We start from the raw sequence: 22,743 nt of genomic DNA, 5'->3' as shown, positions 1-22,743 counted from the left end.
ATGCCTTCTAAAGCTGCGACACAGAATTTACACGGCTACCAGGATGATGGAGAGACAGTTTAAGGATCATCTACAGTGATTCTCTAAATCGCCTTGACCAACAAAATGTTGGATAATTATTTTTCTGCCCCACTGCCAAGGCTTTAGTCTGAATAGTTTATTGAGCCGCCAGCTCTTTAGTTAACAAGAGTCACTGTAATTTTTCATTTTGTACAGAACATGCAATATACTCAGCAAAATTACAATACATAACGGATTGGAGCAGATTGACGAACTGAGAGACCCGGAATATTTCAAGAACTGGGGTGTAAAATAGGGTATTGCTTGGTGTTTTGTCAAGGATATACTGTGTAAGGTACTGGGTTGACAACTACAGTTGCAATGTGGGTGAGTAAGGAGACATATCTTAAGAAGCGCTTGGTTTACTTGATGTGTCTTAAGCTTCTTGCTTGGTGCAGTATACAGTGATTGCTTTGTAGTGGAGGGTATAATGGGGCCACGTGCAGTTTTTGGTTTATCCTCATCCTGAGCCCAAGAATAGACCCAGTGTCATGTGATATCACGTGCATGTGGTTCAGGAATCATGAACCTCAGCTACCCACTTCCTATAGAAGACTTCTATTCCGTCACTGTGCATTTTTTAATCATTATTTAGGTCTCCTAGACTCCTACTCTCTATACTAAGTCTCTTCTGAGTTCAGGAATGAGATATTCCCATCAAACAATTCCCGCCTAGCCAATAATAATAATGTCAGCGAGTTGAAAGGGGCCTCCTTCCTTGTCATTTATTGGGCGCATCCAAACCAGTCAATGACAACCTTCTGTACCGGTGTTTGACGCTTCTGGCGATCAAAATCCTTAAACATATTCAACCTCGAGAAGGAAACATTCTCATGTTGACTAGTGGACTATGTGTTAAATATGGGTGCCGTGTATATTTATCTGAAGCATTAATAATGTGTTTCATATCATAACATATATCTCTCCTGGTACCAAAAGTTTTATATGCATTTACTCATTTTGGGTGGACGTACATCCTGATGGAAAGGATTAAGGGAGATATAATTAGCAGTGACTAGGTAAAACAAAGTGAGAATTTAAAGGTGAAACTTCTTTCACAATTAGCAAAAATAATCTGTGAGATGCGAGACCTGCAGCCCCCTGAAGGCATGAGGGTTGCTTCTGTTGATGGTGGATTACTTTTTAACTGCCATATTCCAGGCCCTTCCTTGCACTTTGGTCCCTTTGATACCACCCAGGACTTCCATCAGCATTTATGCAGGGCAATGGAATTTGATTCAAGACTCAACCCTGAAATCCAGGAACTCATCAAACAACAGAGCAAGTCTTGGCCTTTGGTGATCTTAGCAGTCTCAACATTCTTGTTCGCGGAGATGACATTGTTGGTATTATTAATTAGGAAACTGCTGGTTAGTATCCATCATACTGGGAATATACTTCTGCCCACCAAGTCAACCCACAGAACTCTTTTTGGGTTAATGAGATTAATAATTTCCTATAACCAATGCCCGAAGAGCTCGCGATGGAACAGATCCATTAAAAATACTTTGGAGATGTTTAAGCAATCCTGGTTTGTAACTTATATAATGATCTCCTTCCGCTCCATCAAGTTATATATTGGAACCTTTCTTATATCAAAGTTGCCCTGGCCATCAAAACAGTGCTGATTTTTTTTTCTGCTAATAATAATTCATCACCTTGTTACACACCTTTTCCCACTTAATGATACTCATGCCTAATACCTTAGAATTAACCTTAAGCGTGTCCAAAGCCTCCTTCACCCAGAAGACATAGTTCCAGCCTGGTTGACCTTGTCGAATAGGCGTATTTCGCAAAATATTAACTAGGCGATTTCCATCCGCTACCTTTCCAACCATGATACGGACAAGCAACATGCTAGTGGGGGCGAGTGGACACTTGCGCTCCTCAAAGAACCTATCGTGCTTACAGAGCTGATTGTTAGGGAATCACCATGTTTCATGCTAACAGAATATTACAATGGCATTTGGCTAGGGAGCAATTGAGCCGCTGGCTGTATCCTGACGATTGATCAAAGTCATGGACTCATGGTTGTTATTTCTGACTTGTTAGATTGAAAATCACCCACCGCTAACAAAGATAGGGTGGAGATCATCCATACTCCGCCGCTCGTATACATAGATCATTAACTTGCACTAATTTTATGACTAGATTTTGTAGTTCGCATAGTAATGGGTAGGAACGAATGAGATGACCCATTGTGTTACGTATTGCAATTTTGCTGTACCTACTATATTATACGTTCTGTACAAAAAGAAAATTACAGTGGCCCTCATTTTAGAGCTGATAGCTCAATGAACTTTTTAGACTAAGGTCTTGGCAGCGGGTCAGAAAAATAATTATGAAATGTTTGTTGGTCAAGCCAATTTCGAGAATGACTGTCTATCTCATACGGAATAATAAAAGCAATGTACTGTTGTGCTGATACAAAAAAATCGCATTATGAAACATAACCCATCCTAACTAATACAAAACCTGCATAGACCACCCAACTCCAAATTGTTGCTCACAGTGCGAGTGATCAATCATCCTCCCATGAACTCTTCCACGACCCCCTGCTTACCGATAGAAAGCACACAGAAAACCGTTGAACAAGGCGCGGCATGAAAGCACCGTAAAACTAAAGATCATTAGCAAGAACCCTTCAAAAGTACGAGGTAGAGCAGCTCAAGGCGACCAACCGCAGCTGATATGGAATGTGTTGAGGAGATGCTCAGGCTCCTCAACGTGCTCAGTGATGGCGTCCCTTAGTACGCCAACGCTATCCTCCCACAGTGGAAACAGCAGGTCCTCAAGAGGAGTGAGGTGGTCCATGACCTCCGCCACGAAGATCTTCCACTGGTCCAGCCACTCCCGTTTGGCAGCTGGCTCCATCTCGCAATCCTCCACGACCCTATCCACGGCATCCTTCGCGCCAAGCCACATGGGGTAGTAGACCTCCATATGTCGGGTGAGGGTGATGTTATACAGCCTTGCCGCTTCTCCATAAGCGCGGTGATTGAGATGGAGATGGATGGTGTCGGCCGGGAGCTTTTCAATAGGAGGAGAATCAGGACCTGCTGATCTCTTCTCGTTCACCTTTTCGAACAGACGCTTGACCGATTCAATGTGCTTGTCAAGGTCCAGAGAGACATCGGGGCACATCGCATCAAAGCGTTTGGCACGCTCTTTTTCGAGCATGTTGTGGTATTTCAGCGCATTGCCAGCCGTGCGCAGAGCTCGTATCAGGATTGGGCGCTCATTATCTGGTACAGTATCAAGGAGACGCCTCGAGACGGCAAAGGCACGTCTCAAAGGGTGGTAACTGCGGCGAACGTAGAAGGTGGGCATCTTGTTGAAGAAAAGGATAAATGTAGTTGTGTCTGTTGGTTTCTGGGGAAGTAGAGTAAGATTTAAACCGTGATGAAGGCAGTGACGTTGATTGGCAGAGAGAATGATGTTAGTTGAGAGTGAGTAGTCTCGAACAGAGGGAGACGAGGCTATAAATATGTGCCGTGAAGGAAGCTCAGCAGGCACAGGCGATGTGCCACTCATCTATTGTCACGGAACATACCGTGTCCTTCACTTCGTATGTGATATAGCTGAGACATCCATCACTCTAGACATGTATATAGAGGCCGTTCTGTCTTAGAAATGGCCTCCTGGAGAGCTCAATAGTGACGTTGGACTTTGAAGTGGCATAGTGAGGCATCTTCAATAGATAATGACAGTGATAAGTGAACATATAGATTGTCTTAAAAGCAATAATTCATAACAGATTAGTTTCTGTAGATACTCACAATTTCTGAGACAGAGGCTGCTGATGCATAGTATATCAAACTGCATTGGAAACATCCTGTTAGATTTCTGGAAGATTTTTTTAAGACAGACTATCTTTGTAGGCCATGGAAGACAACCAACAAAGCTCCTTTGTTGGGAGATACTACAATGAGCATAAAGGACAATTGAAAGATCCTTTGTGGTTTTCTAAGGGATATTTAAATTTTCCTGACAATTGGATTATTTATTGGACACTGCACGAAGGTTAGCACAGTGGTCAAATTGGTTGTTATGTAGAACAACAGAGACAACATACCGTTCAATGAGGTGAACCCCAGAAGCTGTCTCGACAATGCCACTGACCTGGCCCGGCTGTAGAGCAAAGGCCGCATCCTCGAATTCCTTTTGCATCTCGCCACGTCCAAAGAAACCACTTGTATAGAATTAGCATTTAATACGGCAGTAAGGGGAACTACAAAGACTATAGGCAATACATACAGATCTCCCTTCTTTCTAGCACTGCTACAATCAGATTCCGAGACCGCAATATCACCCAGGCTTACTTCTCCAGACTGGATGCGCTGTTCGTGACCGCGAAGGATCTCGATAGCCTCCTCTTTCGACCGGGTGATCTCCGCTTCCCTCCAGCTACTCGGCCTTCTACTATCTCTATGCTTGACTAGGAGATGGCTGCAACGGATCTTGCCGTCTCCTTGGCTAGGAGCATCTGGTCGCCCTGCTGGGGCACTGTGGTAGTTTGCCATATACACCGTAATAAGCTCGGTGTCGGTGCCGGCGGGAGGCTCCCATCGAGATTCCTTGGTCGAGGGATTGAAGTAGTAGGGGAGATTCTTGGAGTTGGAATGGCGAACCTCCCACCCTGCTGGAAGACCTGTCTCTACCTGAAGGAAGACGATTTGGTTAGTGAGAGTGGACATAGGTTTAAAATCGCGGGTAGATGATATACCATGATGAATCCTTGTTTTCTTCAGATAGACAAATGGATGTTTCAAATGCGCTTCTAGTTGAAAAGACGAATATGGATCTGGATCAAGAAGATGAAGCTGTCGACTGTTTCCTTGTTCTCGTATCAACACCGAGTCGTTTCTAGCAAACTGCGGGGGAAGCAAGAGGGAGCAGCAAACAGGGCAAACATCCCACTTAAGGTTCCTGTCCGTGCTTTGTCTTTGCTCCGATTGGGTCTACCCTTCTTCCACCTAAGCCTCAGGCGCCAATCCAGCGCTTCTGCTTCTTCCAACGACTTCTTTGCCTCTTTTTTTCCCTATCGATCTTTCTCTATCTTCTCAAACTATTCTTCGGATCCCTGTTGAAATCCACAAAAGTCGCATATCAATTAAAAAAGGTTCATACACGCAATATTTTAATCTTACCACCGACGAACTTTCGACTCACACACCTTATCGAAATGTCTGCCAGCCCTTCTCCATCCGCCGGTGGCGATAGCAAGCAGTCGGATCAGATTCATTTCCGTTTCTGTCGCGAATGGTACGAACCTGCTCCTGATGGTCTTCTTTGGTCTCGCGTTGCGCTAACATGTCAAAACAGCTCCAATTTACTCTATCCCAAGGAAGATCGCGTCAACAACCGTCTGATGTTTACGTGTCGAACCTGCCACGTCGGCGAGCCCGCGACCTCATACTGTGTTTATCAAAACAACCTGAACAACCAGGTTGGAGACACTGCTGGTGTGACCCAGGATGTGGGATCCGATCCAACGGTTTGTCTCCCTGGTTTCTGTTCACACTGCGGGGAAGAGATTACTTGCTTTACCTGTGGGCAGCTGCCCGATGACACACTCTCGGATTGGGATTCTGAGGATTCCCTGGGATTTTAAAACCTGCACCCATCTTCACCGTCATGGAAACATTCCAAGAATTTCTGCTTGAGATTTCCGTGGCTGACGTATTCTCTTGCTTAGCTTCCTCGATCCAATAAGCCCTGTCCGAGCTGCGGTGAAGCGGAAGCAGTCTTCTTTCAATCTCAACAGCGATCAGCGGAAACTGGAATGGTGAGACTATCTACCTGTGCTATTCCCATGCAGAACATTTGCTGACTTTTTGGTGTTCTTCCAATAGAAACTCTACTATGTCTGCTGCGCGTGTGGTAATGTCTTTGTATGATCGTTCTGTTGCTACAGCGTCTTCGGATACCCTTCGAATTTGTTTTTTATGGCATTTGTATGGAGTTATGGTAGAATTTTTGGCGATCAGGAGAGTCGGATGTTCAAATGGGTTCTATTGATACAGAGTATTTGTCTGGATGAAACAATTTCGCTTTCAAAATGGTATATTACACATGCATAGGCGCCAGGGACAGAATCTTCGACCACTGCTTTCCTCGTAATTCCGTAGCAACGACTCCTGTAGTCAGAAGTCAGTCGTGTATCTAACAGTCAGATGAGAACTCGCCAATGGACGACTCACCGTTCATTCTTGTCCCGATTGGATCCCCCGACTTATTGACCAGCACGCAAGCGTTGTCGTCAAACTTTACGATAGTTCCATCTGGTCTCTGCATTTCCTTTCTGGCGCGAACGACGACGGCATGTCGGATGTCTCCTCGACGGACCTTGTTTGCAATACCGCTGTTGTTTGTGCTCTCGGGACCGAAGTTTCTCTGTTTCTGAACCACAACCACAATGCGATCACCTATTCCACCAACCAAAATGGCATACGTTAGCCCTTGAAGGTCGTAAGTCGTAAATATTGCAGTAGAGAAATGACCCACCGACTGTGGCCGGGCGCTTCTTCTTCAAGACATTCACGCATTCGACTACCGCGGCGCCGGAGTTGTCGATGCAGTTGAGCAACGTCTGTCAGCCCGTTAGTTGTCTTCTTTGAATTCCCAGTAGGAAAATCAAGAATTGGATACTCACTTTTAATTGAATCATTTTGACTGTCTAGCGCAACACAGCGGGTATCATCGACAAGACGTGCTCCTCCGCTGGGCTGGCCGAAAGATTTCCAGCTCCGGCCCGGCAGGTTTCGCCGACCACCGACCCCGGACCAAAGAAAGTATAGCCAAACGGCCAAACTATCCGACCATCGTATGGGCAACGCAGCCGCCAAGTATCTTTATGAATGTCGCATTGAAAGCAAACACCACCAAAAAGCCCCCCATTCCATTTGCGCTAAATCTCCTCTGGGAGTCTGGTGCCTTTTCATTATGTTAACTGTATTTGATTTGAATTCTTCTCTCATTGCATTCTCATAATTGTCGAATTACACTCGTTTAATTGTGTCAATCCTTGGTATCAAGATCCGCACTTCCGCTTGGGCCTCCCTTAAACGCACGCTGAGCCGCAGTATTCGCAGCCTCGCAACCCTACAATTCATACGCAATACAGCAGGTTACCGACCTTGCATGTCAGATTGCCGGTTCTGTCATCGCTATGCCCTCACTCAAGGGAAGGAGTAGTCCCGCCGTCGAACGTCGCGATCGGTTGACACTTGCGAAATTGGCCAGCTACGATGATGTCGCGACAGATGCGCTGGTCGATCGGGTACGATTTCTGAATGGCCTCTGCAGGCCTCATATTATTTATTGACTTCTGGATCTTGTAGGCATACTTCTGGACAAACACTCGAAAGAATCGAACCAAATACATCCCCATCCGGGGTATTGTCGATGATCAGGTCGCTCGCATACTCTTGCACGATGTAATCGTTGCAAAGGATGCCTCGAAAGCCGAGCGAGAGCTCCTTGCCATGCCTGGGTTGAAGAAGTTTATGGGAAAGCTACGCAATGACCGAGAGAAGGACTGGTTTCGTCGACATCTGCGCAAGTACATCCAGATGTACCTCCCGGACTCGCCGTTCGAGATTACCACGACCAACCGTTACACTATCACAGAACACGAGGCTGCAGTTTGCGCCCGCAAGTTTATCAAGCAGGGACAGGAGATCAAGTACCTGAGTGGGACGCTTGTGCCAATGACCCGCGAGGAAGAACAGGATCTCGATCTGAAGAGGAAGGATTTTAGTATCGTGATGTCGAGCCGGAAAAGAACACCGTCTTTCTTCCTTGGTCCCGCTCGTTTTGCGAATCATGACTGCAACGCAAACGGGAAATTGGTGACCAGGGGCTCGGAGGGTATGCAGGTTGTGGCCACTCGGGACATCTATATTGGAGAGGAGATTACCGTATCCTACGGTGACGACTATTTTGGAATCGATAATCGTGAATGTCTCTGCCTGACCTGCGAACGACTGGTCCGCAATGGCTGGTCCCAAAATGCTGCGTCTGAGCTTCCGGGTGCAGCGTTGATTCCGGCCGTAAACGAGGATATGTTGACTGTCGATTCCCATGTCTCGCCCAAGAAGCGCAAGTCGGCGCCTGATTCTGAGACCGAGCTTTCTGCTCCGCCCACACCATCGAAACGCGCGAAGTTCATCCGTCAGAGTTCTAAGTTGAGATCTGAGGTCTCGTTTCCTGAATCCACCAATTCTATCGAGCAACCTGCCGAACAGCCATCCCTGATCAACAACGCGATTTCCAATGGCCCTGTAGCTGAAAGCGTGAAGAATGACCCTTTGGATTCAAATCTTGACACAACGACGGTCCACACTCAGCCTCCCTCGCCTGATGACTACAAATCCCCATCGTCAATTACCGCAGATGAATCTCAACGTACATCGACATCGACGTACGTCACGTCCGTGTGTGATACTGGATTAAAGATCAAGGTGGAGCAAGTTATAGAGACGTCTGTCGAGAAAGTCTCATCCACCATTGAGAAGAATATCGAGTTCTCCACCACATCCCAGCCAGATCTCGAGCGGCGTTCGACAAGCAGTGAGAGGGACGCGCAGTCAGAATTATCAGATCCGCCGAGCACTATGGATTTACTCGAAACGCTTGTCACTGAAACGAAAAAATCCAGAACATCCCGTCGGAAAAACACCATTGTTTCATCTGTGGAAGTGGAATCGCAACTTGTTCGTGTTCCCGGGGATTATACAAAGACCTCCAAGCTTCTGGCGCAAACTTACGATCGCTGGGTTGATTGTCACACATGCAATACCTGGTTCGTTCAACAAAACTCTTACTTGACCCGGAGAGAATGCCCTCGATGTGAGCGCCACTCCATGCTGTATGGGTACCGGTGGCCTAAAACCGATCGAGAGGGGCCTCAAGACGAAGAAGAACGGGTGATGGACCATCGTACAGTTCATCGCTTCCTTTATCCTGAGGAAGAATCTCTCGTTTCGCGCAAGGCCCGCGGAGTCAGCTTCGGCGTGACGCCCACCCCCGAGCTATCTGAGTCACGTACAGAGACGGAGGGGAGTGATGGGGGCGATGACCGGCGGACTACTCGTGCGAGCCGGCGTCGCACTCGGTCTATTCGAATGACGATGTGATGAGGCGAGTCTTATCCTTATTTTCGTTTCTTTCATGGTATCTTTGTATAATCTTGGTACGGAGTTTGGGTGACAATGTCTGGGATTTGGGATACAACGGGGCATGGCGCATTTCACTAGAGTATCTGATTTTATCTGCATGATCTCATGGATGGGTTGATACGTTTTCAGCAGCTAGTCTGGTGGCTATCAGGGACAGTCTTGGTCTGCAATACGTAAGAGATGTAGGAGCACATCCAGCACTTTCAAATATTCACACTCTTATTTATTCATTTATTTTATTCTATTCTATTCTCCCCTTTGAACGAAACTAAAGAACAGAATTTCCCTCTACAGATTGCTGAACGATCAATCCTGTGTGTTTCCCCCGCATCGGCACGTCTTCTTCGCGATCTTCCTCAGTTATGGGAAATATATAACTGCACTAATCGCGAACAACCTCCCCCAGACTTTCCCTGCTACTTTGATTCCATCCCACATTGATGCCCCGGATTCGATAGTAGAACTCGGTGTATTGTTTACCGAGTGTGGTTTTTTTCTAGACATGGTGCCGTAGAATCGAGCACAATGCCCATTACTTTATAGGCTCGGTATCCTACCTAACTCCCTGGTAAGATAGTCGCCAATGACCATGATATTATCAATGGACACTATTCGTACTCTGTGCATCGTGTTTCTGACCATTTCCCTCTGCAGTGCCTACGGAGACCCTGTTGTCGACCCTCGACTACGGAGAGTTCCAGGGCAAATATGACTCGACCTATAATCTCTCTTACTTTCGCAAGATCCCCTTCGCAGCACCTCCAACAGGGGAGAACTGATTTCGAGCGTCTCAACCTTCTGCGAAGATTACAAATGGCATCTATGATAGTAACCAGGACTGTGACATGTGCCCGCAACGCACTGTCAATGGCTCAGAAGATTGCCTCTGTTTTAACTGAGTTGGATTCATGTCTATGGTACAGTATTATACATATGTCCGGGTCCAATGGTCTATATACGGTATTTCATGTCCTTCCTTAGGCCCCCCCTCGCCCAAAATCCGAACGCCTTTCCTTGTGAAATCCAGGTAAAAGTAAAAGGTTATTACAAACAAGTCTCGTAAAAATTCCCTTAGATCAGTGCCTGACCGCGGAACATACCCTCCCGAACCTCCTTGACCACGTCCTTCCGGTCTTTCTTGCCTACCAGCACAACACCGCGGCCTCGCTTGCCCATGCGGCCGAGACGGCCGAGCCGGTGGATGAAGTCAATGGTCGTGTGTGGTACATGGTAGAGAATGACGGTCTTGACTGCTAGCGTATCGATACCTCGGGAGGTCAGATCAGTCGTGACGAGCACCTTGGTGTTCGGGAGCCGGCGGGTGGAACCGCCAGAATTCGTCCGTTTGGGCATTTCAAACGGAATCGGGTCTTCATGGCGACGCTGTTTCTGAGCCAGCATAATTTCGTCGGGGCTGGGTGGGGGTGGTGCCTCCGTGAATTCAGCCAGTATCTCCTCTTGCTTCCGGGCGCTGGAATCGCGAGAGAGTGAGTGTGCGTCTATACCCTTCGACTGCAGGAATTGGGCGACTTCATCTGCCTCTTCGCGCTCATTGACAAAGACTAGAATCTTCTTGGTCTTCGGCTCGAGGAAGGAGGAGTATGGGCCCGAGACTTCAGAGTCGCCTGCTTTGCCGATTGACCATATCACATCCGCACAAGCCAGGCTTCGGTTGCCGCGATACGGATCCTTTTCAATGTCCACCACACCTAACTGTACGCGACGAGGAATGGCATGCAAGTTTGGTGTTGTTAGTCGTTTGATGTCTGGATAGCGCTTCCGTAGGAGGTTGTCAAGGCTGCGTGGGATGGTGGCGGAGCACAGAATCAGTTTCTGAAGAGAAGGAGCCACCTTGCTGATAATCTCCGTGGTGGTCGGTGCGAAAGATCGGTCTAGGAGGGAGTCCGCCTCGTCAAGGACGAGATGACTGACACGACTGAGCAGGTATGGCTCTGTCTTGGCAATGGACGCGAGCAGATGAGGAGTGGCAACGAGGATGTCGATACCATCAGGATGGAACAACGTATTCTTGATTCGGCGCGGAGTAAGGTTGGATGAGATCATACCGGAACGGTATTTGACTGTGTGGGACAAAGCCTTCACCTTCACGCCCACCTGAGCTACAAGCTCGGAGGTTGGGACGAGAATGATTGCCCGTGGTCTACCCGCATTCGAAAGAGGGGGAAGTTCTGGCTCGATATCAAAAGCCTTATTCTTCATCTTCTCCTCCCGTTCTCTAGCTTTCTCTTCCTCTTCCTTCTTTTCCAGTTCCTTGTCTACTGCTTCCGCACGCTTGACCGCGTCGACAACAGGGAGAAGATACGCCAATGTCTTCCCCGAACCAGTCTCCGCTGCGAGAAGGAATTGGTCGTAGTGAGGTTCGTCATCGTCAGTCTTAACCGGCTTCTTGTCCGGCTTTGACTCTTCCAAAAGTTTTGGGATGGCGAGACGCTGAATTGGCGTCGGTGTCACCTCCATCAAACCGGGCAACGCCTGGGAGACGATCGAGTTGCGGACGACAGGCAGCAGGGGAAACTGGTCGAAGCTCGTGATATCGGCAATCTTCGCCTTAACGGCCGTGCGCTTGCCGTAAGGAACGGGAGCCAACGTAGTCTGCATCTTCAACGCTTTGTAAAGGGGGCTTTCTTTCTTCTGAGCCTCTTCTTTTGAATCACCCGAACGTTTTAGAGCTGCTTGAGATCTTGTTCTTGGAGTGTCGCGGATGCGCGCTTCTGTCTGGTTCATTGCCGCAAACGGCCCTGGTCTTTCCCTTTTCTTCCGATCTTTGTTCAATGACGGTTTGGCAACGTCCGGAGATAAAGCCATCCGGGAGACTTTGCGGCGGAGGCGAGCGGTGGCCATGGAGCGAGCAGTCTGCCATGAGGATGGAATAAGTGTTGTTGTACGCGTTTGGCAGATCAAACAGGCCGGAGACCGAAGAGGCAGCGACATCCTGCCTAACCGATTCATTGTGACGGTATCAGAGGAAACCGACGAAATGAGGGTGATACAGAGGATCTATCTATCAGCTATCGTTGCACTACGGATGGAAAAAAGATGAAGAAAGCCTTGACCAGCTCCAGAGCCACGCTAGGACCAAAGAGGATTAGAGTGATCGGAGGGCGAACCTTGGGAACAAGGCCCTAAGGCCCCCAGGCCCCCAGGCCGCAAACAGTTGCTATGGAGACTCCCGCCGCGCGAAATGTCAACATCCGCTGCCCAGAATCAAGTTATCGAGGTTATCCCGATCCACTCATGCTTGCTGATCCCCATCGGATATTCTTCCCTCTGTCATTTCAATCCTCGTGCTGATTGATTTTATCTTCCTCCTTCTTTTCTTTGCGTTATTCTCCGCTGTCTTGTTGACTTCCTCGTGTGTTGTTACTTTCCTCCTGGTCTGCTGGTGGATGTTGTGGTGTATCAGTCTCTTTCTGCGATTCATCGTCCCACACATATCTCGATCTTTGACGATCTCTGCTGATATCCCTTCGTTATCGGAATACTAGCAGTATATTATCTTCCTCTCTTTCTCCCCACTAGCAAAGGAACAGCATCGAAGAAGTAACGATTCGGCGATCTCTTATGAATCTCCTTTGCCTGTGACGAATCTCGCAACACTGCCACGAATTATACGAACAGCTTTTGAAAATTAACCCAAATCCATATCGTTGCTTCTCAAAGCGTCCCCTCAGCATTTTGTTATTGTTTATCGGAATCAGGTATGGGCGCATTCCCGGTGCAAGGGATATCCTGGAGATGCACGGCTCATCTCTTTGTTATGCTGCCATAACATGACATCTGCTGATACATCCACCACACAGCGTTGCAATTTATTCCTCGTCATTCTTTGTGCTATTTGCCTTCCTTTGCCTTTGAGTGATCATTAGCTCCCCGTAAGATGGGTAGTGGCTCGGCGCAACGTCCTCTATCCGAAGTGAGTCCAGTGGCTCAGAGACGTAACTCCCCTGTGTGGAATCAGACAACCAAGGTAAGGAGTCCTCCCTGCACTGAGAATCTGTCTGAAGAGAAGCTGACTCGTCGCCACACAGATGATGAGAACTAGCGACGCCTCGAACCATGAGGTCCCGAACTCACCCCGCCTTTTCTGGCAGGGCCGCGAATCTGGCTCCCCCTTCCAGAGGAGCTCCGAAAACCAAGCCCCCTATGATCCCGATTCGCCGTACTCGGCGACTAAGCGACCATCCCTGGAAAATCTCAAGCGCGCATCGCGTGTGAGAAACAGTAACATGCTGCGTGATCGTACTCAAGAATATGATCCAGCACATGCATACGTTCCACAAAGACCCCTGGCGACAGGGAGATCTCCACAGAAACCGGTCCAAAGTACATCTGCAGCTCAAGAGACCAACATCCATGATGATCGCCAGATAGGACCTAGACCTCCATCGCCGAGTAAGGATCAGGTCTCACCAGCCAAGTCTTCCCTGTCCCGCGCAAGCCGTTTTGGTGTCAAGGGCAACGGCTTCGATCCCGAGAATGAGATTTGGAATGATTTCGATAGCATCGGCAATCGCCATCCCAAGAGTGTGACCTTCGACGCCGCGCCTCCTCAAGTCAACGAGTATGAAATGACAACCCCGGACCCGTCCTCAATTGCATCGGAGTCTGGCGATGGTAGCTATGACTCGGAAGAGGATGAGAATGATATCAGCTTTGACCGCGAGTCCTCCCTTGATCGCGACGATAGCTTCGATGCTTCGTTGGAGGACCTTGAAAAGACACCTGTTGTGCTGCCCGAGGACTGGCGCTACATGAGCCCGTCTACCGCCAATGACAACCTCGTGAAGGAGGACGAAGATCCTTTCACTGAGGATGATGAGTCTCACAGCCCCGGCCCGACGACTCCATCGAAACAGGATCTCCCTCTTCAGCATTCTCGTGTTGAGTCACTGGATTCGAATGGTGAACGCCGTCCTCTGCCACCACTGCCTGGTGCAGGCCGGCAATCCTTTACGCCTCGGCCTTCATCTCCTGGTAAACTCGCTGCCGCATTTGAGCTGGGAAGCGGTGGTAAGCGAGTCCTCCCCTCGCCCCCCGCCCCCGCCTCCTGCACAAAATCGGATATTAGTGAATTAAGTCGCGCCTCTATGTCCCTAGAGGACCGGCTTCGTCTAATGATGATTCGCAAGGAGCAACGGAGTGAGAATGACCATGAGCACGCCAATCACGATGATCCTGAAACAAAGCCATCTGAAGGGTGTGCAGATAATCAGGAGATGAACAAGAATGAGACCAACGAGGCAGAACACAGTGATACTGATGCGCTGGAGATCCCCATGCCGCGTATCTCAAGGGACTCAATCCTGAGGGATCTTCGCAGGAGCGAAAGCTTCTTGGATGATCCTTATGAGGACTCGTCCCAAATCGCCTCCAGCCCTGACCACTATATGAATTATGATCCAGATGTCCCAATCCCCTCACTTGAGCATGACAACGATGACGACGAAGATGATTTTGATGACTCGAGCAGTATCGTGATCAAAGAAGAACATCACGACGGCGATCTCTATGATATTCCCGATTATTATGAAACTATCCCGTCTCTCAACTCTTCTTTCAAAGATTTGAACGTCAAGGATACTGCGGATGACAACCAGTTCTTCCAGCCCGACAACGACGTTACCTCTGGCAAGCGTCATTCCGAAGGATCAAACGATGGACAGGCCACTCCTGTGCCCATTGAGCGCCCTCAGGGGCCGCTCAACGGCGGTAGCTCGGATAGCGCTCCTGAAGGACTCGACAGCAAGCAACCGTCGGCTCCCAAGATGGCTACAATCACTGAATCTTTGCGACGCCCCATGACTCCCGAAATGGATGACCAACATTCAGAACCATGTACACCGGAATCGGTGATCCGTCACCCTATCGATGAGGAAGACGACGGTGCCCTGTCCTCTTCGGACGAAAGCATCCCGGATCCCGTTGCCACTATCAAAGCGCCAAATGGACTCAAGACCCGCCCTTCGTTGACGCCGGCGGATATCGAAGCTATGGCTGCAGTGCGCCGCAAAGTCAGCGGACAGCCGCCACCATCCATGCCAACCCTAACCAAACAGAAATCCAACGAGTCTGAACTTTCATCTCCCGATGGTTCAGCATCGGAATCCGAGGAGAAGCCACCTCTCCTGGCGCCATCCTCTCTGCCCGATAAGGACCTAACCCAGAGGCAGACTAGCTTTGTGAAGCTGGATATCCCATTTAGTATTCAAGAAGAGAGTCTCGGAATGGGACTCGATAAGGAGTTCGACCGAGTTATTGAATCCCAAAAGGTGGCGTTTGAGAAATCCCTAGCCCAGTTGTTTGCTTCCGCGTCCACTTCAATTTCCCTGGAATCCCACCGCTCTCAGGACTCCCAAAACCCCATTCCTACACCTGAACCACAAGCTGACAACCCACCCCGGAAACAGAGAGGCTATCTCATGAGGCACAATACCAAGGTCGTCATTGCTAGCAATCGCAATGACGAGGAGACTGTCCCTACCCCAGGAGAGCCCTCCGCAGATGCACGGTCTGTGAGATCCCCGGCTCCTTCGCCACGCAAGGGAAGCCAACCGACATGGATATCCGTACCTTGGAACGGACAACCTCGCCGTCCTAGTATGCGAATGTCTGGAGGGATCCCGAAGAAGAAGCCAGTTGCAGGTCCCGTGCCACCACTCCCGGGTCAACAGAGCAATGTTCAAGAACCGGTTGCTCCGATTGAGGAGAACGAGCCCATGCTGAACGGCGCCCTGGAGGACGGTGAGGAACGTGGCCGCCTCTTTGTCAAGGTCGTCGGAATGAAATACCTCGATCTTCCCCTCCCCAAGGGTAAGTTTTTACCCCTACTGGCGGACCTGGCTAGAAGCTGTTTGCTTAAAGACTTGGCTGCTGACTCACATGGCAAGGCGAACGATCCTACTTCGCTCTCACATTGGATAACGGTCTCCATTGTGTTACCACAGCCTGGCTTGAGCTGGGGAAGACTGCTCCAATTGGACAGGAATTCGAGCTCATTGTTCAAACCGACCTGGAATTCCAGTTGACGCTCCAGATGAAGGTTGATGAAGATAAGCTCAGGGTTCAAGAACCAGCCCCCACTGCATCCCCGGCACGACAAAAGGCATCCACATTTAGCCGTGTCTTTGCCTCTCCACGGAAGCGAAAGGAGTTGGAAATGAAGCAGCAACTTGTTTCTCAGCAGCAAAAAAGCAAGGATGTCAACGCGGGTGTCTGGGATAGACTTAGAACTCTCATTGCCCGCGATGGCAGCTTTGGACGCGCATATGTTTCGCTCAGCGACCATGAAAAGAATGCGTACGGTCGCCCTTACACCGTCGATGTCGCATGCTTCAATGAGTGGGCAGTGGACGAACAACCAAGCAGTGTAAAGAGCAAGAAGAGCACTTCCAGCGCTGCGTCTCAGCGTCGACCTCCTTACAAGATTGGCAAACTGGAGCTGCAGCTGTTGTTCGTTCCCAAGCCCAAGTGCGGAAAGGACGAGGACATGCCGAAAAGCATGAACGCATGCATTCGGGAGATGCGTGAGGCTGAGGCCGCCTGCGCTCGAAGCTGGGAAGGATACCTTTCTCAACAGGGTGGTGACTGCCCGGTAAGCACCATCAACCTACAGTAGCTTGTATTGACCTTGCACTAATTGACTTTCCCACAGTACTGGCGACGACGTTTCTTCAAGCTGCAAGGCTCCAAGTTGACCGCCTACCATGAGACCACTCGCCAACCCCGTGCCACAATCAATTTGTCCAAGGCCGCAAAGTTGATTGATGACAGGTCGTCCCTAATCCAGAAAGAGACGACCACAAGAGGCGGCGGCCGTCGTAAGTCCGCCTTTGCTGAAGAGGAGGAGGGCTACATGTTCGTCGAAGAAGGGTTCCGAATTCGTTTCGGCAACGGCGAAGTGATTGATTTCTATGCGGACAGTGCGGCGGACAAGGAGGGGTGGATGAAAGTCCTTGCTGACAGTGTCGGCAAGGGCTCTTCCTCTGGTAGCAGCCAAATAAAGCCTTGGACAGAGCTCGTCCTCAAGCGTGAACGAAGCATGAAAGCCAAGAGGGAGACCACCGACCGTATCATGAACGGCGTTCCTCCCCCTCCACCGCCAGTCAAGAAAGATACTGCTCCCGCTGCGGGACAGACGGCGCCGGCGCCGGCATCCCCGCGGCCACGGCATAAACACACGCAGTCTCAGCCTGAAATCCGCAATGCGGACGTTCGACGTCAGAAGGCGCGTTCCTTGATCTTCTAGTTCTATTTTGAAACCCAATTTGTTCGTTGCTTGCTGTCTCTCTCGGTACAGTTTGCTCTGATTTCTTGTCTTCCACCAAAGCCCCCTTCATTTCGACTTGTGCTTGATTAACTGTCCTTACATTCTTGTTTACTCCTGCGATCTTGTTCCTTTTGACCTCGGGCTCCTTGGTCTTGGTGTGCCCTTTGCTGGCTTTTCTTTTGTTTCAATTGGTTTTTCGTCCTGCTGTTCTTTCCCTTGGCTTCGGAGTCGGGTATTGTAGCATCCCTTACTAAGAGTCTGACCAGCAACAGCCTGTATTCCGTGCTTTATTTGACTTGATTCTTTCGTACATCAATGATACATAGCGCCTTTTTTCATGCGTTCATAATTGAACACTTTTTCTGCCTCATTTTCACCTAGGGTTGCCCTGGATTCTTGGTATATGAAGTGTTGCCCCATTTCTTCATGAAGGCATTCAGCATACATTCACATCCCCGTGAGCCGAATTCAGCGAAGATTCTATTTCACAGTGGTGTGTATGACCAAATTTGCCAGTACGATCCAGCTAATAGTCCTTTGATATACAATAATTCAGGAAGTTTCTCCTTGAAAATTGCAGAAGTCCTCCTGAGTACTTAGAGGACTTGGGATTTTAGATGTTATCCATTTTTGATTTACTTTGTACAAGGACTTCTGGTTCATAGCCTTTGATTTGAGATGCAGAGATCAACCCCCCTCTTCACCGTTGGGATTCGCCTGCTCATCATCTGATTCAGCTTCCACGGCAGCCAGAGCTTCCTTTCTAGACTTCGTGGTTCCTTGGCCGACCTCTTTCTGTTCCGCCTCTGTTCCATCAGTAGGCGGGTTTGGCTGTGCCGAAGCCGCCACGCCCCCGGATGTGACGTAGAGGAATGTCTCTTGGCTGAAGTGGTCGATGTGGTTGAAGAAAACAGAGAAGCTGGGTAATAGTTAGCAACCACTGTGGACGTTTAGGGTGATGGGGGTTAGTTAACGTACGCATTTGCTTGTTCCTCCTCGCGGAAGATCCGATCGTAGATCTCCCGCTGCTTGAACTCATTGATTTCCTTCTCGTATTTGCTAAAGTCGATGGGGTCTTTGCCCAGCGTAGTCGTCGCCTTCTTGTTGTATCCGTCGAAAATGGGACGTTCCAGCAAGAGGCCGAGTCCCGGTGCCTTGGGGACGGCGATCTTAGTTGGGCCGTACGATTCTACGATGCGCGCGGGGTCGCCGCCAGCCCGCACGAGCATGGTGGCCATGGCGACCATCTTGCGGATCTGGTGCATCATGAAGCTCTGGCCGTGGACTTTCAGGCTGAGCCACTCGGTGCCGTTGATGAGGATCGAGTTGCGGTCGACCTGGAATGTCTTGATGTACCGCTTCGCGGAGGGATCACCGTGCGTCTTCTGGATGGTGTAGTTGTAGAAGTTGTTGGTCCCGATGTACTTGTCAAGTGTCGCCTGCAGGCGGTCCAGGCGAATGGAGGGGATGCGGTAGGCCCGCTTGGCCTCAGTGTAGGCGGTCTTGACTTGCTTGACGGCTTCGTAGATCCTCCGTCTGCGGGCTTCCTCTTCTGCGTCTGTCTCTGCCGTGGCGGTCTGGCCGGATGTTTGCTGGGGTTCTTCCTTTTGATCTGCCGACTCGCTCTCTGCGGCCTTTTCTTCATCGAAGTACAGGGCCTTTTCGACCAGTTTGCGGATGTCATCTGGCAGCGATTCGAGGATGGGCTTTATGCGTTCGTTGTCTATATCGTTCCAGTAGGTCGCAACCTCCTCCTGCCTAGCTTTGAGGCCTTCGAGGTCCCCTTCTTTCTCGGCAAGCTCTACGATCTTCCTGCCCAGATAGGTGCTGGGGTGCGGTGGCAGGAAACAGTAACTGGGGATAAGATACTCGTAGACGCGAGAGTCGCACATCTGGTAGCAGCTGAATCCCTTATTCGTGACCTGAACATCCCAAACTCGAATCTGGGGACAAAGCTGCTCGTTGATCTTTTTGACAATATCCGGATCTTCGACGATGAGTTTCAGGGAGACAACGTTACCCGCGGCGTGAACTCCCTTATCCGTGCGCGCGCATCGGACCAACGAGGATTTCTTGGGGTCGGCCGCGTTGGCTTTAGAGATGGCGCCTGCTGCCACGAAGGCAGCAAAGAGGTCGCCTTCAATGGTCTTTTCTTTGTCGCTCCTGAGCGAGAGTTAGCTGCGAATGGTCATAGTCATAGTCCACTAGGTTATCTTACAATTGCATTCCATGATAACCTGTACCAGCGTATCCGATCAACACGGCAACCTTCTTCTTTGGCCGTCTTTGCTCGCTCTCGATATCTTCTTGCGAGAAATGCGTCGCATAGATGGGAGCCGATACTTCTTCACCGTTCTCGAGCTTGCGCCGCTTCGTTTCGTTCTGTTCGTCATTTCGTGCTCTTTTATCTACCATTTGCCGACTTGCCAGGTTAGCCGACGACAGCCACCTTTTGAGTGAATCCAGCTCCTGCAAGAACATACCTCCACTCTGCCCTTCCCATATTCCTCTTCTTACGCTTGTGATCAGCATCTCCGGATTCCTCAATTCTTCCTGCGTTATTGTCCATGGTGACTTTCGTCTCCACCAGTTCCGTAATGGTGCTTGAATACCGAAATGCCGCTGCAAAATGGAGGAGTCGATTAACCGAGTCGTCCGAGGCGATTGACAAAAGACAGACAGGTTTCTGGGGGAAGCATTCAACCCAGACAAGCACGGACGTAGAGAGCTGTAGGCGCGCATGAAGAAGCAGGTCTGCGTGGAGACTTCTGCTGCAATCGAACCGAACCACTTCATTCTTTGCCTTTTTTTGACTTTTTGGCCGCGATTTGACATTCGAGATGCACTATGCTAGATTAGGACTAGCGCATCACAATTCCACTAGACTAAAGTCGGATGGATAGCTGAGGCCTCAGGCATCGGGAGTGGATGCCTCGAACGGACTCTTCAGTCCAGCCTTTCAGCTTCAACTTACTCCAACTTTTTTTCCTTTCACCACATTCCTTTGTTGTCTGCTGCGGTCCTTCGATTCCCAGCTGCACTTAAACTTCTCCCCTTCCTAATTCTTCCTCTAGTTGCACTTTCGGGCCCATTTTCGGCTGTCTGCACTGAGAAGAATGTCACTCGTCTTTCGCTAGCTCTAACCGGAGGTCTCGAGATTTCTCTATAACAGCACGAACCCCCGCGAAGTCCATATTTGCCTTACCATCGCTAGGACAGCTTCAACCTGTCATCTTTAGCTGATCAACCTTTGACAACATTCGGCCATGGATCTTGCGAATACCCTTATTCGGAGCGTGGTCCGCGCATTCTACGAAACCCGCCACATTCTCGTTGTCGATGCGCTCTTCATCCACTCAGTGTATGTCCTAGTCTGGCGCAATTACTCTGGCGATACTGTTCGACGTGGATGTGCATGACTGACACCCAGCCCTCATTTCCTGGCATAGACTCCATGCGGAAGATCTCGCATTCCTTCTAGGGATGCAGCAGAAGGACCTTCGGAAACTTTGCGCCAGACTGCGCGAAGACCGTTTGATCTCAGTGTATGGCTCGCTTGCAGTACCAGATGGAATTGGACCTGCAGCTAGGCTGACATGAATGACTTCTACTTCTTTTCCCCCCCGTGCAGTAGCACACGAGCCGAGATTCGAGATGGGGCCACGCGCCCTGTCAACCGTGAATACTACTACATTCCGTTACACCCGGTCATCGACGCGATCAAATACAAGGTGTCCAAGTTAACGTCGACGATCAAAACCCAATATACGCCCAGCGAAGAACGAAAGGAGTACGTCTGCTTGCGGTGCGGCGCGGAGTGGACGGAGCTGGACGTCCTGAGCCTGTACTCGGACGAGGGGTTCGAGTGCCAGAACTGCGGGGCCATCCTGGAGCGAACAGAAGACGTCAAGGGGACCGAGGGGATCGATCGCACAGGCCACGAGAAGAACAGCAAGCTGATGGCCCAGCTAGACATCATGCTCAAGCTACTTAAGCAGATTGACTCCGTCGAGATCCCGCCCAACGACTTCGACACCGCATGGGACCACAAGGTCGACGTCCTCCGCAACCAACAGACGAACCCGACCCGCGCGGCCGTCATCCTACCCTCAAAACAGCAGGAGGCCGTGCGCGGCAACCTCAAGACCGACTCGGCCGCGCTCGAAATCTCCCTCACCTCCAGCGCGGAGAAGAGCGCCGCCGAGCAAGCCGAGGAAGCCGCCCGCAAGGCCGCGTTCGAGAAGCAGAACGCCCTCCCCGTCTGGCACACGCATTCGACCGTCTCCACCTCCGCTGGCAACATCAACCGCGTTAAGACCGACCCGGACGCCGCCGCCGCCATCAAATCCGAAATCAAGGAGGAAGAGGACATCAAGCCCAAGATCGAGGACCTCGACGACAAAGTCGCCGCCTACTACGCAGAGATGGAGCGCGAAAAGGCCCTTCAGGCGCAGCGCGATGCCAGCAGCGCAGACGAGGACGACTCCGACGACTTCGACGAGGAGTTCGAGGACGTAGGTGGCGTCTCCGCCAGTGACACGGCCTCCCCGGCCGCAATGGGCGCGGGTGTCGGTGTTAGTGTGGGTGGTCGCACCCCCACGAGCGCGCCTACCTCCGCACCGCTCGGCATTAAGCGCGAGTTCGACACAGATTCTGGGACGAGTGCGCCCCAAACCGCCGTAGGAACGCCGGTCACGCCCGCTGACGAAGGACCGGCCATGAAGAAGGTCAAGCTCGAACCCGATGTGAAAAAGGAGGAGTCGGATGAGGATGATGAGGAGGAGTTCGAGGACGTGTGATGGCCTCTCTCCTCTTCTGATCCCTTCTACTGATCATGAGCGCGGGCGTTCGCGATCAACCAATTGTGCCATTAAAGACGATGCGAGACGGCAAGAAAGACAGGACAAGAAAAATGAATGGCTCGTGGTGCTCCAAGCGGACATTCCAGAATGATATCTACATTTGTATAATAGAATTTTGTATCAAAGGTAGCTTGCGCGTGCCACGAAGGCTAGACCGTGGAGGGCCACCCCCCTGGCTGTAATGCATTTCTTTATTTTCGTCTAGAACTTTTGCTCGTCCAGCAGACCCAAACCCGTAGATATGCCGTTTGACGTCCCATCTGCGCGCGATATCTGACCTTCCGTCTCATAAATGGCATGTGGTAAAAGCCCGGCGCAGCAAGCAAAGATATCTCAAGGCGTACCGTGTCAT

At 50.2% G+C, this 22,743-nt stretch overlaps 9 protein-coding genes across 9 annotated transcripts; 4 read left to right on the top strand and 5 right to left on the bottom strand.

The window, feature by feature from the left end:
* Positions 1-2,727: 2,727 nt before the first annotated feature.
* ACLA_080370 (uncharacterized protein) lies at positions 2,728-3,390 on the bottom strand (the record flags this gene model as incomplete). Its single annotated transcript, XM_001267778.1, has 1 exon — positions 2,728-3,390. One exon carries the CDS (start codon positions 3,388-3,390, stop codon positions 2,728-2,730), a length of 663 nt encoding a protein of 220 aa, XP_001267779.1.
* A 673-nt stretch (positions 3,391-4,063) lies between these two features.
* On the bottom strand, positions 4,064-4,757 carry pin1 (peptidylprolyl isomerase ESS1; the record flags this gene model as incomplete). The annotated part of the gene is made up of 3 exons (XM_001267777.1): positions 4,064-4,073; positions 4,136-4,252; positions 4,318-4,757. The coding sequence occupies 3 exons, from the start codon at positions 4,755-4,757 to the stop codon at positions 4,064-4,066; spliced, it is 567 nt and encodes a 188-aa protein (XP_001267778.1).
* Positions 4,758-5,245: 488 nt separating this feature from the next.
* ACLA_080350 (DNA-directed RNA polymerase II core subunit RPB9) lies at positions 5,246-5,674 on the top strand (the record flags this gene model as incomplete). Its single annotated transcript, XM_001267776.1, has 2 exons — positions 5,246-5,325; positions 5,386-5,674. The coding sequence occupies 2 exons, from the start codon at positions 5,246-5,248 to the stop codon at positions 5,672-5,674; spliced, it is 369 nt and encodes a 122-aa protein (XP_001267777.1).
* Positions 5,675-6,129: 455 nt separating this feature from the next.
* ACLA_080340 (mitochondrial 54S ribosomal protein uL14m) lies at positions 6,130-6,730 on the bottom strand (the record flags this gene model as incomplete). The annotated part of the gene is made up of 4 exons (XM_001267775.1): positions 6,130-6,200; positions 6,264-6,488; positions 6,568-6,652; positions 6,716-6,730. The coding sequence occupies 4 exons, from the start codon at positions 6,728-6,730 to the stop codon at positions 6,130-6,132; spliced, it is 396 nt and encodes a 131-aa protein (XP_001267776.1).
* Positions 6,731-7,231: 501 nt separating this feature from the next.
* On the top strand, positions 7,232-9,200 carry ACLA_080330 (SET domain-containing protein; the record flags this gene model as incomplete). The annotated part of the gene is made up of 2 exons (XM_001267774.1): positions 7,232-7,342; positions 7,404-9,200. The coding sequence occupies 2 exons, from the start codon at positions 7,232-7,234 to the stop codon at positions 9,198-9,200; spliced, it is 1,908 nt and encodes a 635-aa protein (XP_001267775.1).
* Positions 9,201-10,313: 1,113 nt separating this feature from the next.
* Positions 10,314-12,104, bottom strand: mrh4 (ATP-dependent RNA helicase MRH4; the record flags this gene model as incomplete). The annotated part of the gene is made up of 1 exon (XM_001267773.1): positions 10,314-12,104. One exon carries the CDS (start codon positions 12,102-12,104, stop codon positions 10,314-10,316), a length of 1,791 nt encoding a protein of 596 aa, XP_001267774.1.
* A 1,036-nt stretch (positions 12,105-13,140) lies between these two features.
* On the top strand, positions 13,141-17,508 carry bud4 (putative GTP binding protein (Bud4); the record flags this gene model as incomplete). The annotated part of the gene is made up of 4 exons (XM_001267772.1): positions 13,141-13,230; positions 13,292-16,073; positions 16,151-16,854; positions 16,915-17,508. 4 exons carry the CDS (start codon positions 13,141-13,143, stop codon positions 17,506-17,508), a joined length of 4,170 nt encoding a protein of 1,389 aa, XP_001267773.1.
* A 708-nt stretch (positions 17,509-18,216) lies between these two features.
* Positions 18,217-20,098, bottom strand: ACLA_080300 (pseudouridine synthase PUS2; the record flags this gene model as incomplete). The annotated part of the gene is made up of 4 exons (XM_001267771.1): positions 18,217-18,448; positions 18,508-19,692; positions 19,748-19,951; positions 20,013-20,098. 4 exons carry the CDS (start codon positions 20,096-20,098, stop codon positions 18,217-18,219), a joined length of 1,707 nt encoding a protein of 568 aa, XP_001267772.1.
* Positions 20,099-20,795: 697 nt separating this feature from the next.
* Positions 20,796-22,328, top strand: ACLA_080290 (putative transcription factor TFIIE complex alpha subunit; the record flags this gene model as incomplete). The annotated part of the gene is made up of 3 exons (XM_001267770.1): positions 20,796-20,890; positions 20,979-21,074; positions 21,161-22,328. The coding sequence occupies 3 exons, from the start codon at positions 20,796-20,798 to the stop codon at positions 22,326-22,328; spliced, it is 1,359 nt and encodes a 452-aa protein (XP_001267771.1).
* Between the last annotated feature and the right edge of the window lie 415 nt (positions 22,329-22,743).

Source organism: Aspergillus clavatus, genomic scaffold, assembly GCF_000002715.2.
Source record: "Aspergillus clavatus NRRL 1 1099423829806 genomic scaffold, whole genome shotgun sequence".
Classification (NCBI taxonomy): Eukaryota; Fungi; Ascomycota; class Eurotiomycetes; order Eurotiales; family Aspergillaceae; genus Aspergillus; species Aspergillus clavatus.
Note: the sequence above shows the minus strand (reverse complement) of the source record. Positions and strands in the feature narration are given on the sequence as shown.